At 38.7% G+C, this 16257-nt stretch overlaps 1 protein-coding gene across 1 annotated transcript in view; it reads left to right on the top strand.

The window, feature by feature from the left end:
* RP1 (RP1 axonemal microtubule associated) overlaps positions 1-16257 on the top strand; it is a 273274-nt gene that overhangs the window by 89645 nt on the left and 167372 nt on the right. The window contains exons 12-14 of the mRNA XM_050802339.1: positions 5461-5564; positions 7817-7993; positions 12745-12957. Of these exons, the coding sequence (XP_050658296.1) occupies positions 5461-5564; positions 7817-7993; positions 12745-12957 (494 nt within the window). The remainder of the gene's footprint in view (positions 1-5460; positions 5565-7816; positions 7994-12744; positions 12958-16257) is intronic.

Below are 16257 nucleotides of genomic sequence, written 5' to 3'. Positions count from 1 at the left end.
CTAATTTCAATACCTGCCACCTGTGTAGATTTTCTTTGGTCTCCTTACCTATATCTCCTTTGTACCTAATGGAATTCCAGTTCCTCTCTGAGATCATCGCTAATAGTTAATCTATATAGTTTAGGCCCTATTTCTAGTGAATATCTGGTGGTGATTAGCTGCTATTCTTGTCTCTGTCTGGTTCTCTGTACTTGGTTTTAATTAAGAATCTGAAAAAAGGTTTATTAGTATATAACACTAACTGTACAATGTCCACTTTTTCTACTGCCCAGCTCTTACCACATCTTGACTATACTTCTCTGAAATCAAACCCCTCTATTTTCTGAGCAGAGTTTGAAAGATCTCCTTTGTTTTAGATTGGAAATGAATGTGCTCTAAATTGGGTGTTGTCTGGTTCAGCCCCCTTCACTGAGAACTTCAATCCCCATATACAGAAAGAAACCTTGGGGAAAGGTGATGTCAGGGGAGAAGAGGATTCTGGATGTTTTAGAAATACATGTACATATTAATAGTAGGGGAGTGGCTGCTGATTTTTCTCTGGGATGTATACTGTAACTCTCTGACTTAAGTATATAGTATGAAGTGTAACACCTTTACTGAGCTGCAGCAAATCGGGGCTATTTGTATCAAATTGCTGAATTTCTCAATTCAGAATCTCGCAAGAGATCTAACATTAGTTTCAAGTGTTGTACTGCATGTGGTTGCAACAGGGAGTGTTTAATCTTCTGTTTTACTCTAGAAGCTGTAAAACAAGTTTTAAACATTTTCCCCCACCGCTACAAACATAATCATCTCATGTTAAAAGCAGTCTACTAGCAACCCAAAGCTGTCAACTGCATTTGGTAATTTAAACCTTTACTCTTCCGTGGCTACTCTTTGCCTACCACAAAAGGCTCTGGGAGAGAAGTTGCATGTCTAAAATCAGCTTCCTTTGTTCCCTCCTGGGTTGGGAGATAGCCATGAATGGATTTGAAGTAGAGTAGAAACACTTTGGCAGCTAAGTGGAGGCCAGATTTGAGGCATATGGAGGAAGATTAGAAAAGGAAAGACCAGTCAGTAGGGTTTTGTAATATGTCAAGCAAAAGGTGATGAGGGCTTGGAGTACTTCAGTGGGAGTACTGATGGAGAAGAAAGAAAAATTTGAAGAATTTCAAGCAAGCAAAATTGGCAGGGCTTGATGATATATTGGAAAAGGAATGTTAAGGGAAAAGGATTACTCTAAGGTTTCTGCTTTGGGTAATTGAGTTATTCATTGAGTCACTAACTGAATTAAGAAATGTAGAAGGATTTAGTAGGATTAGATTTGGAAGCTAGGAATGTGTGGAAAATTATGAGTTTTAGTTTGTGCATACTGAGTTTTGAGTGTTCATGAAACATCCAGTTGTTTACATTCAACAGTATATAAACCTGATGTTGAAGGAGAGCTGAGTGGTGGAGATATAGGTTTGGGATTTCTCAATTTATAGATTATTAAAGCAGATTTCCCAGGGAGCGAGAAGAAGAGTGAGAACGGTAGTCATTTAAAGATAGAAGCCTAGGGACACCTTTGAGTGAAGAGCATGTAGGGGCCAAGGGAAAACTTCCCCTTTCCCCTGTGAAGATTCACTAAAAATCACTGATAAAATGCAGATTAATAACGGAAAAAGCATACAAGTATTTTGTATTTAAAAGCATGCAAGTATTAATAGGATAAAAAGCATACAAGTTTTACATAACACAAGAGCCTTCAGAATGAAGACCCACAGATACAGGGGAAGTTCTCCATTTAAAATATATATATTTAACAAAATATGAACAGCCATGTAGAAATAGGATTGGACAAAAAAGGTATAAACTAGTACTAATAGACTGAGTGGGGAAACCTAGCAAGGCCTGTCTTTCTAGATTCTTCTTGGCCTCGCTGTGCTACATTCCTTCCTTCTGGGTGTGGGACAGTACCCTCTCTGGTTAGGGGTCTTATGACTTATAGTCAAGGCAGGTCAGATCATTTCTTCATGGCCAGTTTTTCCATAGAAAGGGAGGAAGAATGTTAGAAAAATATTTTTAGGTTTCATGACTGGCTTTGGGGAGATGGGGCTCTGGTTTCTATGACCTGCCTTGGAGAAGAGAGATTCTAGTTTCTGTGGCTAGCCTCCAGGGAGAATGAGGGGCCAGGTGAAAGTCAGAAAAAGCTTTTGCTTCTGAGACCGCTTCTGAAGGACTTCATTTTGGGATGTTGTTTTTTGGGACCCTACAATAGAACAAAGAATGAAGTGGGAGACCAAGAAGGAAGCTAGTGAGGTGGGAGATGGTGGAGTTTCAAATGGCATCCACAGGTTCAAACATAGTAAAGAGGCAAAGTGCAATAAGGATTGAAATACTTCTGTTGGATTTGACCAATTCAAGTTTATTTTGGTGAATGTGACTAGATCCAATGGATGTTAGTATTAGCTGGGAACTTGAAGATAATGTAGCCTTAACCCTTATTTTTAAAGATCAGAACATTTTAGATATAAGAACTTTGATAATTTTTATCTAGGTTATAACTAAAAATATTCCTTGCACAACATAGGTGTTCAATAAATGATGGTTGAATGAGTGATTGAACTCTTTATTGGCAGAGCCAGAACTAGAAATCATACATCCAGATTCATGTTGTAGAGAAAGCTTTTTCTCTACTGTTTTAGGTTTGAATGGTTGGGAGCCTGAGAAATAACTGACAATAGACATGTATCAGGAGAAAATACAAGGTTTATTTACATGTGCACACCATAGGTAAGGTGGAAGTACTTAGTAATGAGTAACTTACTGAATAGTAGAGGTAAGGGTTTATATGCCAACTTCACAACAAAAAAGGGAGTGTGTTTAGGGCTTCCATGGGAAAGTCTGGAACGTTCTATTGGACTTCCAGTAATGTGGGAGCCAGTGGCACCTGTATTTTCAGGAAGGGGATGAATACAGCTGTAGTTCTTGGAGTATCTGCCTAATGCTTCTTTCTGTTGCTGCTGATTGCTCAGATGTTTTCAGCTTAATTTTAATACCTCTTAGTGGCCCGTCATGCTACCAAAAATAGAGTGGGCTTCTTCAAGGAGATGGGCACGCCGGGTTATCGGGGTGAATGCATCAATCTGCTCATCTGCCAACTGAACTAGACCTAGGTGCCAAACTGTAGTAAATTTTTATCAATGAAGTGGAAGCATGTGTTTTTGTTTTTTTGGGGGGGAATTTTTATTGAGTATCTTCAGGGAAGATTATTTCCTGTGTTATTTTCAAAAACTGGAAAGGAAGGGTCAAAAAAAAAGACAGTACCTGGCCGGGCGTGATGGCTCATGCCTGTAATCCCACCACTTTGGTAGGCTGAGACGGGCAGATCACCTGAGGTCGGGAGTCCGAGACCAGCCTGACCAACATGGAGAAACCCTGTCTCTACGAAAAATACAAAAATTAGCCAGGCATGGTGACACATGCCTGTAATCCCAACTACTCGGGAGGCTGAGGCAGGAGAATCGCTTGAACCTGGAAGGCGGAGGTTGTGGTGAGCCAAGATTGTGCCTTTGCACTCCAGCCTGGGCAACAAGAGCAAAACTCCATCTCAAAAAAAGAAAATAAAATACAGTAGCTTATGTTCATGGCAAGCACCTCTCCTCATAGTCTAGTTCCAAGGAAAAAATTCCAGCATTTCCTCAAGGCTACAGAAACCAAAACAGCATGGTACTGATAGGAAAACAGATATGTAGACCAATGGAACAGAACAGAGGCCTCAGAAATAATACATCTACAGCCATCTGATCTTTGACAAACCTCACAAAAACAAGCAATTGGGAGAGGATTCCCTATTTAATAAATGGTGCTGGGAAAACTGGCTAGCCATATGTAGAAAGCTGAAACTGGATCCCTTCATTACCCCTTGTACAAAAATTAACTCAAGATGGATTAAAGACTTAAATGTAAGACCTAAAACCATAAAAACCCTAGAAGAAAACCTAGGCAATACCATTCAGGACATAGGCGTGGACAGAGACTTCATGACTAAAACACCAAAAGCAAGGGCAACAAAAGAAAAAACTGACAAATGGGATCTAATTAAGCTAAAGAGCTTCTGCACAGCAAAAGAAACTATCATCAGAGTAAACAGGCAACCTACAGAATGGGAGAAAATTTTTGCAATCTACCTATCTGACAAAGGTCTAATATCCAGAATCTACAAAAAACTTAAACAAATTTACAAGAAAAAAACAACCCCATCAAAAAATGGGCAAAGGATATGAAAAGATGCTTCTCAAAAGAAGACATTTATGCAGCCAACAAACATGAAAAAATGCTCATCATCACTGGTCATCAGAGAAATGCAAATCAAAACCACAATGAGATACCACCTCCAGCCAGTTAGAAGGGCGATCATTAAAAAGTCAGGAAACAACAGATGCTGGAGAGGACGTGGAGAAATAGAAACACTTTTACACTGTTGGTAGGAATATAAATTAGTTCAGCCATTGTGGAAGACAATGTGGTGATTCCTCAAGGATCTAGAACTAGAAATACCATTTGACCCAGCAATCCCATTACTGGGTATATACCCAAAGGATTATAAATCGTTCTACTGTAAGGACACATGCACACATATGTTTATTGCAGCACTGTTCACAATAGCAAAGTCTTGGAACCAACACAGATGTCTATCAATGATAGACTGGATAAGGAAAATGTGGCATATATACACCATGGAATACTATGCAGCCACAAAAAAGGATGAGTTCATGTCCTTTGCAGGGACATGGATGAAACTGGAAAACATCATTCTCAGCAAAGTAACACAAGAAGAGGAAACCAAACAATGCATGTTCTCACGCATAAGTGGGAGCTGAACAATGAGAACACATGGACACAGGGAAGGGAACATCACACACCAAGGCCTGCCAGGGGTTGGGGGCCTGGGGGAGAGATAGCATTAGGAGAAATACCTAATGTGAATGATGAGTTGATGGGTGTAGCAAACAAACATGGCACGTGTATACCTATGTAACAAACCTGCACGTTGTGCACATGTACCCCAGAACTTAAAGTATAATAAAAAAAAGTTTAACTTTGTTATGAAATCATTTTATAAATATTATATAATATACATTACATGTTATATATTTGATATATTTTATATATTAGTATATTGCATATGTATATAGATATAGCCATGTATATACATACATACTCAAATATATATGACACAGACTAGGAAATGAAATAGGTCATGGATCAAGGAATCACCAGTTTTTAAAATCATTTTATTCACATAGATATAGATGAGAAAAGTGCATACATTATACTATGACTTTTCACAAGTTGAACATACTATGGAGAAGCATTTTACCTTTGACTGAAAACATTTAATAGAGAAATGTAAAATATTAAGAGATTTCAGTATATATTGAATAAAAAGTTTTAAAAGCAAAAATTACTTTCTAATACTTAAAATATGTTTTCCAGGTGTCTTTGATGTTATTTTCAACGAAAGAAATATATGCATTTTCCAAAGTCATGAGATAAGGCATCTTTCTCTTGCTCTTGACAATGGCATTGTCACTGGAATGGTGTGTAATAAATTTTCTTTTTGCCATATATCAATAGTATTATGTTTGTATATATTTTTGTATAATATACATTTATAAGATTACCATTTCCTTTTGGCTTGTACTAGTGCTTTTTTCATTCTGTTTTGTTTCATTAGTTGTTGAGATTGTGATGCATAAATGGTTCTAAATTTCAGCAATTGGAATTTAGACAAGAAAAAGTAGACCAATTCTCTAATAACATTCAAAATTTTAATGAGCTTTCAAAAGGAGACTGACTTCTCAATGGCCGTTTTGGGGACCATATTGTTGGGGAAAAAACAATAATTTTATATAATTATACCTTGTATTGCTTAGTTTAGATTTGAAAAGTAGCATTTAATATAATGCATACATGTTATTTATTTTTTAAAATAATATAATATAGAATAACTTTAATGTAATGTCTTTTTTTTTTCTTTTTTTTTTTTTGAGACGGAGTCTCGCTCTGTCGCCCGGGCTGGAGTGCAGTGGCCGGATCTCAGCTCACTGCAAGCTCCGCCTTCCGGGTTTACGCCATTCTCCTGCCTCAGCCTCCCGAGTAGCTGGGACTACAGGCGCCCACCATCTCGCCCGGCTAGTTTTTTGTATTTTTTTTAGTAGAGACGGGGTTTCACCGGGTTAGCCAGGATGGTCTCGATCTCCTGACCTCATGATCCGCCCGTCTCGGCCTCCCAAAGTGCTGGGATTACAGGCTTGAGCCACAGCGCCCGGCCTAATGTACTGTCTTAAGTGCTTAATATGTATTACAATATTTCATTCTTCAATCTACTAGATGAGAGAATCCATTATTATTTGTATTTAACGGAAGAGGAACATGAAAAATAGAAGGATTAAGTGAGTGCACAGAGTCACAAGCTAGTAAGTGTGAAAGCAGGAATTTAGTGTAGGCAATCTGACACTAACACTCATGCTACAGCTTCCTCATATAACGCTATACAATAATTGTTTTTTTTTTTTTTTTTTTTGGAGACAAGATCTTGCTCTGTTAACCAGGCTGGAGGGCAGTTGGCATGATCAGAACTCACTGCCGTCTCGAATTCCTGGGCTGAAGCATTCTTCCTGCCTCAGCCTCCCCAAATACTGGCATTACAGGCTGATTTCAACTCATGGCATGTTGTTTAACTTAAGGGAAAAGAATGCTTATAGAAAAAAACCCACCTTGTGTAATTTATTTGCCTGAAATTCTGACTAGTGATCAATCAGTCAGACTTTTCCATGAAGTCTTTTCTTCTCTGCTCTGGACTTGCTAAGGTATCTACACTAAAGTTCACAGCACATTCTGATCAGCATGGAACCTGGTCATAGTAAATGCTTAAGAAATACGAATGTGGATATGGAATCTACTCCACTGAATTAAGAGTTGAAGAAATATCTCATTACTGTATTTTTCTAAAATCAAATTAAGGCTACCTTAAAGCCCTTATTCTACTAGGTTGCACTAGGTTGGTGGGATATTTCATTTTAGTTACGATGGGACTCACCTTGTTTCACAGAAGATTTCACCTGGTATGGTGGGCCTCAGAATATCTGGTGACAGCTGTCATAGCTTTGAACCACACTGGTTACTGAGATGTACTTATCCAGTGTCAGATGGTTTCTTGCAGATCAATAGCTCTGCTGCCTCCCTGCCATGCTTGGGCAATGGAACTTTGCTGAGGTTGATAGATTTAGTGTTTTGGATCTAACCATTTAAGAAGCACCAATGACTTTTCTTCTTCAGGCCCTACTGCCTCCCTGGGGAACTAGAGGGAGATGGGGAGGGACCTAAAACACTGTCTTGAACAATAGTCATGTCTCAGTGTTGAATAACCTTCTCAATTTGTTTTGTTTTTGAAAGGAAAATTTAGGAATGAGATAAAATTTCTATCAATTTCAGTTTTTAGTCCCAAATGCTCCTAAATTGGGAGGACACAAATGAGAAAATGAAAAAAAAAAAAAAGATAAGATACGTATTAGCATGTTATTAAATTATCCTGCCAATGAAGTTATTGTTCCAACATTTCCAACATTCTTCCATGGATTCTGAGAAATCAAGAGAAGGAAGTCCTTGGAGCAAGTCATTGCAAATAACTCTGGGGAATAAAATCTATTGAATTTCAAAATCATGAGATTTTATAAATAGTACAAAGTTTCCATGAAATGAAGTAGACACCTGTATATGTATATAATGTGATTACATTAAAAAAGTTTTTCTCTTGCTAATTTAGAGGGTTTTTTGTTTTTCCTTTTAGGTTAGTGGTGAAGCCACTACTGAGCTGCGGGTGCTTTATCAGCCTAATCGCTGTGCACTTCTTGAGTCGGCACTGGTTCCTGGTCACACAGTTGTTTTTGATCGTCATGGCAAAATAGCTGATGCATCACCAGCAGGCTATGCAAACCTTTCAAAAGAATTTGTGATTTTTGTCAAGGTAAAATGGGGAAAGTTATTAAAGTTTATATTGCTAAATCTCAACTTTCTTTTGCTCTATTGAGGAAAAATCTTAAATTGAGTCATAATGCAGTAATCAAATCACTTCCCACTAGGTGGCATTGGTGCCTATTTCCATTCTGTTTGCCAGATTTTGAGAGGCAATAGGGATGACAGCTTTAGTAGCAATGACACTCCGAGGGGATTAATATCCTCTAATTGAAGTTGGAGATTAAACTATGAATGTGGGAATTCTTAATAAAAAGTTAAAGAACCTTGCATTTGGAAGTCAAACAAATGTGTATATTGAACTTTTCTAACAATTAGAATTTATACCCTTTGAGTGTTGCATACATTTGATCCTTTCATAATACTTATTTTTTTCTTTATGTGTTTGTGAATCTATCTTAAAATGATATATAAATATAATAGCATTTATGAGGTTTCTTATTTTGTTCCAGCATTTACTGAGAATTTCACCACACCATGAGACTAAATAAACATCAAAAAACACTAACAGATACTATCTGTATTTTAAAGGCAAAGGAAAAGATTTTCAGTGAAAATAATTATCTTAACTAGTATAGCATAGTTATTAAATCAGTATTCGGCTAAAGTCTACTTAGATTTAAAACCTCAAAGATTTTGTAGGTTCATTTCTAGACCATTGCAATAATGCGAATTTCTCAATAAAGCTAGTCACACAAATTCCTGAGTTTTCCATTGCCTATAAAAGTTATATTTACTACACTGTAGTCTATTAAGTGTACAACAGCGTTATGTCTAAAAAATGTACATACCTTAATTTTAAAATATTTTAGTGCCAAAAAATGCTAACGATCATCTGAGCTTTCAGCAAGTTGTAATCTTATTGCTGTTGTGGGGGTCTTGCCTCGATGTTGACAGCTGCTCATGAATCAGGGTGGTGGTTGCTGCAGGTTGGGGTGGCTGTGGCAGTTTCTTAAAATAAGACAACAATGAAGTTTGCCACATTGATTGACTCATTCTTTCAAGAAAGATTTCTCTATAGCGTGCAATGTTGTTTGATAGCATTTTATCCATAGTAGAACTTTTCAAAGTTGGTATCGATTCTCTCAAACTGCTGCTGCTTTATCAACTGAGTTTATTAATAGTCTGAATTATTTGTTGTCATTTTAACAATGTTCACAGTGTCTTCATCAGGAGTTTATTCTGTCTCAACAAATTACATTCTTTGCTCATCCATAAGAAGTAACCCTTCATCTGTTCAAGTTTTATCATGAGATTGCAGCAATTCAGTCACAACTTCAAACTCCACTTCTCATTCTAGTTCTCTTGCTATTTCTACGACATCTGCAGTTATTTCCTTCTCCGAAGTCTTGAACCATTCAAAATCATTCACGAGGTTTCAGATCAAATTCTTTCAAACTCCTGTTAATGTTGGTATTTTGACCTCCTATCCCCATGAATTGTAATTGTTCTTAATGGCATCTAGAATGGTGAATCTTTTCTAAAAGGTATTCAATGTACTTTGCCCAGAGCCATCAGTGAAATCACTCTGTATGGCAGCTATAGTATTAGGAAATGTATTTCTTAAATAATAAGCCTTGAAAGTTGAAATTACTTCTTGATTCATGGGCTACAGAATGGATATTGTGTTAGCAGGCATGAAAATAACATTAATCTCCTTGTACATGTCCATCAGAGCTCTTGGGTGACCAGGTACATTGTCAATGAATAGTTACATTTTGGATTGTTTTTTTCTGAGCAGTAGGTCTCAACAGTGGGCTGAAAATACTCAGTAAACAATGCTATAAATAGATATGTTGTCCTTCAGGCTTTATTTTTCCATTTCTAGAGCACAGGTAGAGTAGATTTAGTACAATTCCGAAGGGCCCTAGGGTTTTTGGAATGATAAATGAGCACTGGCTTCAACTGAAAGTCACCAAATGCATTAGCCCTTAACAAGAGAGTCAACTTATCTTTTGAAGCTTTGAAGCCAGGCAATGAATTCTCCTCTCTAGCTTTGAAAGTCATACATGGCATCTTCTAATAGAAGGTTGTTTTATTTTCACTGAAAATCTGTTGATAATCTCATCAACTATCTTAACTAGATCTTCTGGGTAACTTGCTACAGCTTCTCCATCAGTACTTGCCACCTTGTACTGTTATATTGTGAAAATGGCTTCTTTCCTTAAACTTCATCAACCTCTGCTAGCTTCAGCCTTTTCTCCTGCAGCTTCCTAACCTCTCTCAGCCTTCGTAAAACTGAAGAGAGTTAGGTCCTTGCTCTTGGGGTTTGGCTTTGGCTAAGGGTATATTGTGGTTGGTTTTGGTCTTATTTCGAGGCCACTAAAACTTCCTCCATATCAGCAATAAGACTGTTTAGGTTTCTTATTATTCATGTATTCACTGGAGTGGCATTTCTGATCTGCTTCAAGAACTTTTCCTTTGCATTCACAACGTGGCTACCTTACACAAGAGGCCTAGCTTTAGATCTATCTCAGCTTTTGACAGATCTTCCTCGCTAAGCTCAATCATTTCTAGCTTTTGATTTAAAGCAGGAGATATGTGACTCTTCCTTTCACTTAAACACTTATAGGTCATTATAGGGTTATTGATTAGCCTAATTTCAATATTGTTGTGTCTGGGGGAATAGCGAGGCAAGGGAGAGAGATAGCAGAATGGCTGGTTAGTGGAGCCATTCAAAACACACACAGCATTTGTCGATTAAGTTCACTGTCTTATATGGGCATGGTTTATGCCCCCCAACATAATTACAATGGTTAACGTCAAAGATCACTGATCACTATAACAGATATAATAATAATGAAAAGCTTGAAATATTGTGATAATTACCAAAATGTGGCACAGAGACATGAAGTGAACACATGCTGTTGGAAAAATAGCGCTGATAGACTTGCCTGATGTAGGGTTCTCACAAACCTTCAGTTTCTTAAAAAAAAAAAAAAAAAGTATCTGTGAAGCGAATAAAGTGAAGCACAATTAAGTGAAGTGCAAGTAAAGAAGGTATGGCTGTACTTACTCTATAATAAACAGTTTCTCACATTACTATTTCTCCCCAAACAACATAATTTTAACTCAGACATCTCATGTTATTTAGCTTAAGGTTAAACTTAAAGTTAATGGTTTCATAATACTCAAATGTAAGTATTACATGTATACACACACACATATATGTCTTTTTGTTGTTGCACATTTAATCTCTCTCTTTTCCCACTTCTGCATATGATACTATAATGTATATTTTGACATATGCCTTTGACCACACCATTTATTATTTTCTTAGCCTAGAAAATTAAAAATTGAACTTAAGGGTTAGAATGTGAAACTTTCAAGGCTCTGGGAACATACTGCCAAATTTATTTCTTCAGATGTCCCAATTTTTACTCCTGTGAAAGTTAAGCCAACTATAAAGTTAGGGTAATACTATCCTCACTTTTGACATCAACCACAGAGTTTGGGGGACACTGAGACCACTATCAAGGCTTGATAATTTACCAGGAGAACTCACAGAACCCATTGAAAATTGTTATACTCAAAGTTACAGTGTATTATAGAGAAAGGATACAGATTAAAATTGGCTAAGCAAAGAGACACATAAGGCAGAGTCTAGGAAAAGCACCAAATATGGAAGGTGCACGGTTCTCTCCCCATGGAGTCAAGACAGAGGTACTTTCTCAGCACTGGTGTGTGACAGTATGCACGGAGTATTGCCAACCAAGGCAGCTTTCCGAGCCTTGGTATTCAGAGTCTTTAATGGGCTTCCATCCTGTAGGGAGTCCATGTGGCTGGTCTCAGTCTCCAGCCTCTGAGGAGGTCACTTGACACTTTCTGACTCAAAGCCCCCTAACCTAAGTCACATTATTAATATCTGGCTGGCCCAAGGTCTGCAGGCAAACAACGACACTCCTATCAGGCATGACACTCCAAGGGTAAATAGATTACCACTCAGAAGCTGAGGCGAAGGTCAGACTTCTCTGGGTAAAGTTAAATTCTTAGTTCCCAACTACTTTCAGCAGTGTAGAAAAACATCCATCTCACTGCCCTCAGTGTCACTGAGTATGGCCCTTAAGGAGAAGAGCTTTGACAATTTTCTAGAGGAATAAACATCCAATTTTAGCTTATTTTTTTTTTGTATTACTAGTGTGGATTACCTTTCCTTATGTTTATTCACCATTTGTATTTTTCTTTTGTGATTTGAGTATTTATCTATTATCAGTTCTTTACTGTGTTAGTGTTTTTCTAATTAACTTTCAAGAGTCTTTTATATATTCCTCTTAAGTTAATGATTACATATAATTTTCTTAAATATATCTTATTTGTATTTGATATCTTTTTACATTCATTCCTATATGCATACATTTAAATATCCATAGAGGGTATTCCGTAATTCAGTTACTCTTATAGCATACTTTTTATTGTGCTTTATTTGAACATTACCATTATTTGTTTAAGGTGATAGTAAATTCCTTAAGAGAAATATTTGTGTTTTGTATCTTTAAAAAATCTCCGTAGCATCTGATGCTGGCCTTTATACTGTCAACAAATGATAACTGAAGTAAATCAACCTCCTTTAGTTTTGTTTACCTTTTCATAGCAGTTAAATTATTTACTTCTTTTGCTCATTTTCAGCCACTAAGCTTCCTGGTCACTGGTCAATTCTAAAGAGAATCGCCCCTATAGCTGTCTCCCTCTAGCAAACACGAGCCTGTTATTGACTGCCTTTCTGTTCTGTTTGTTGCTCTGAAGGGAGTGTTCCTCAACAGTGCTGTGGTTCTACTTGCTACAAGCCTGTGTCAGGCCCTATGTCTACAGCCTGATGGAAGCTGCACTGGAGTGGGAAGCCAGTCTGAAAAATCCTACTGGAAAGTGCATAAAATCAGCTCTGGGATTTGCATGTTTGAAAGTGTGAAAAATGCACAAATGTATCTAAGAATCAAGGATGGCCGATGCGATGGAATGGTAAGCATCTGCTCTTGTTTCTCTCAGCAAATGTTTAAGACATTTGCCAGTTGTAGACATGAGAATAGCACTTTCTGAGTGGGTTTTGGAAATTGAATGTTACATGTGGTGGTCTCCCTTGACTGGTATTTTTAATAAGTGAGGAGAGCAGCCACATGCCTGGTATGATAAGAGAGGAATCCTGACCCTCTAGACAGGGCTTCTGAAATGTAATGTATGTACAGATCACGTGGGAATTGTGTTAGGAAGTAGATTCTGATTCAGGAAGGCTGGCGTGGGACCTGAGTGTTTACATTTCTAACAAGCTCTCAGCTGTGGCTACTGAAGCTGGTCCACGAATGATGCTTTGAGAACCAAGGTTCTAGAAAGGCCAACTCAACAGTGTTTCCTTACTGCTCCTTTTGGTGCCTGAATTTCCACCACTGGAAACCCTGTACTTGACTAAGGAAGCTATTTTAAATTCTAAATATTAGGGGTTTTTCTTTTTGTATTTTTATTTTTAGAGACAGAGTCTCACTCTGTCACACAGGCTGGAGTGTAGTCATGCAATCTTGGCTCACAGCAGCTCAGGTGATCCTCCTGCTTCAGTCTCCTGAGTAGCTGGGACTACAGGCACTTGCCACCATGCCTTGCTAATTTTTGTACTTTTTGTAGTGAGAGGGTCTCGCCATGTTGCCCAGGCTGGTCTCCAACGCCTAGGCTCAAGAGATCCACTGCCTTGGCCTCCCAAAGTGCTGGAATTATAGGCCTAAGACATTGTGCCCGGACAAGGGTTTTTCTTTAATACCTTGAGCCTTAGGAGGGGATGTGGAAGACAACTAACATAACAGCTTATATATATTCATAATTCTTCTGTGGGGTGAGGAACAAGTAAGAGTGCACATTTAACCTTCCTGTTAATGCTCTCCATCTATTATTGTTTAAAATAGTTTAGTTTAAATTTGGTCTTCTGGATAAATTCTGAGGTCCCCCGTCTCTCTTCTTACCAGTCATGATGTCTAGCCATAAGGGAGAACTTGCATGTTTTTGTTGGGGTATGAGGAGGGAGGACTTCAACCTTTCATGGTTCCCAGGGTCCCTGTCTGTGCTGCAGACTGGTGAATTTGTGTCAGGTGAGCTGCACTGATGCTTACGATGCAAAGGCGAAGCACATGCACATATACACGTGTAGTTAATATCCCTGATCTACTCACAAGTGCATAATGAGGTAGGTTTTATCACCATTTCACAGAAGATGAAGCCAAGCTTAAGAGACAAACTGTCACGCTTGTAGTCTTTACACTGGTAAGTGGACTAATTGAGATAAAAATGGGTAACATTGTTACTGTGACTAGACTAGTTAGGAGTACAATTTCATCTAATGCTCAGTCACCCCCTAGGATGGGGTGTCCTAGGAGGAACATCAGTAAGTAGGTTTCCTATCCTCAACATTCACAAGGTATACAAGCCTTTCCCTTCTGGGGCTCGTAGGAGTGTTCAGAACCATGAAGTAATGTGTTACTATATAATACATGCTTTAGTGTTTGTGTTTGAGTTTCTGGAGGCACAGTAAGTGTCACTCCAAAGTTGAAAATGGGTCAGCTTTGGAAATGTGTATCTTCCCTGGGTAGCAACCAAAGGGACCTCTCAGTGGTTGCTCACTTTCTATTTAGCTGCCTCATACTCTAGCCTAATGGTGATTTCTTGGTTCTTCACTTTCAGCATGTGTGCCTCTCTCTGACTCTTCCATTTTTTTTTCTCAGTGTACTGGTTATTTTGTTCTTCCCATTGAGTGAACTTCCTCTGTAAGTTTTTAGCAGAACTTTTTTGTCCTACACTTAATATTCATGCTTTTTCTTTTTCTTCCTATTTGTGCTATGGGTGACTCAGCTCTATCTGATGGGGCTGAGGGACTGGAAGAAGTCCTTGGCATTCAATTGAAAGAATCTGGTGATCACAGGAAGTTGGGTGGAGATGTACAGATTAAAACACAGAAGTATTATCCTACCACAAAGAAACTATTGGCATGCTCATTCTTCAGATGCTGAAGCTGAGTGTGAGCCTGGTTAAGTAGCTCACCCAGAGTCCCCAGGTGGCCTTAGAGCTGAGGCTTCATTCAGGTTTGCCCACTTCCTAAGGCTCCGTTGTGGAGGACTGAGAATAACAGGATGGAGAAACTGGCTTGCACCCATGAGGAGACCAGAGTCAGGATACATGAGGTAGAGGTGACTCTAAACACAAAACCAAGGTTTTCTTTAGAAATTTCCCAAGAACCAGCCTTGTTGACAGTATGTCAGGTGAGTGAGTGGCTCTGAAATAGGTGGGAGAACACTCTGTGCCGCGCCAGCCTACATTGTGCTGCTTTGCATCAATGTTGGGAGCCCCTTCTGTTTTCCCTTCCTGAAGGGTTTCTCATGATGAAATGCCAGGTTCAGGACTTCCATGTATGCTGGAAGGCAATCATGCTGAGCTGAGCTGAGGCAGGCAATCATGCACTGGAGTTTCAAACCCAAGTATCACTTCTTCTTAGAGATATTTCGCAATTTGAAAAAAAGCCGGAGACATTTGTTCTGTTTGCTTTGGGGAAGAGATAGCCAAAATGGAGAACCCAGTGAAACTGATTGATAAAGGTGAAAGAGCATAAATGAGTTTGTTACACAGAATTTGATATACAGAACATTAAAATAAGAAATATTGGACATAAGGCAGAGATTCCCTAGGCCTTTTGGAGATAAGCACACCATAGCTAGGTTACATGAGGCTTGTCCAGAGGGTTAAGGTCACTCCTCTGAGGCCTCTGAAGGCAACACATGTGTGTAAAGTAGTAGCTAAATGCAAAAGACATTGGTAAGGGGAGCTGTGTAAAGGAGCAAACCAGAAATAATAGGTCCATACATGCTGGGGTGATATTCAAAATGCTATATTTAACAAGCAGTTTGGTACATTGAAACTCCTAGAGTGCAACCTTCAGGATGAGCAAGGAGCAAGGAGCCTTGAGGGCCCAAGATGTGGATGAGGCATTGGCTGGCCATGCCGTCAGGGCGCCTTGTTTTTGTGCTGGGATCCAGGCCCTGACACCTAACCCTGGCAGTGGGCTGTGACTTCTAGGGGTTCTCCCATTCTAGGGCAACCAGAACATGAGGGAGACACAAAGGGGCTCAGATGATGGCTCTTTATCATCCAATATGAAAATATTGATGCAGGATATTTTCTTGACCCCTTTGCAGGTCTTGCAACAGGGGAGCCTATTTACTTAGCCCACCCTGCTCAACCCCTTATAGGAGGCAGCATGCGAGCAAACAAGTGTGGGCACTGGAGCAA

The sequence above is a fragment of the Macaca thibetana genome, chromosome 8, assembly GCF_024542745.1.
Source record: "Macaca thibetana thibetana isolate TM-01 chromosome 8, ASM2454274v1, whole genome shotgun sequence".
In the NCBI taxonomy this organism is placed as follows: Eukaryota; Metazoa; Chordata; class Mammalia; order Primates; family Cercopithecidae; genus Macaca; species Macaca thibetana.
This window is presented reverse-complemented; position numbering and strand designations above follow the sequence as displayed.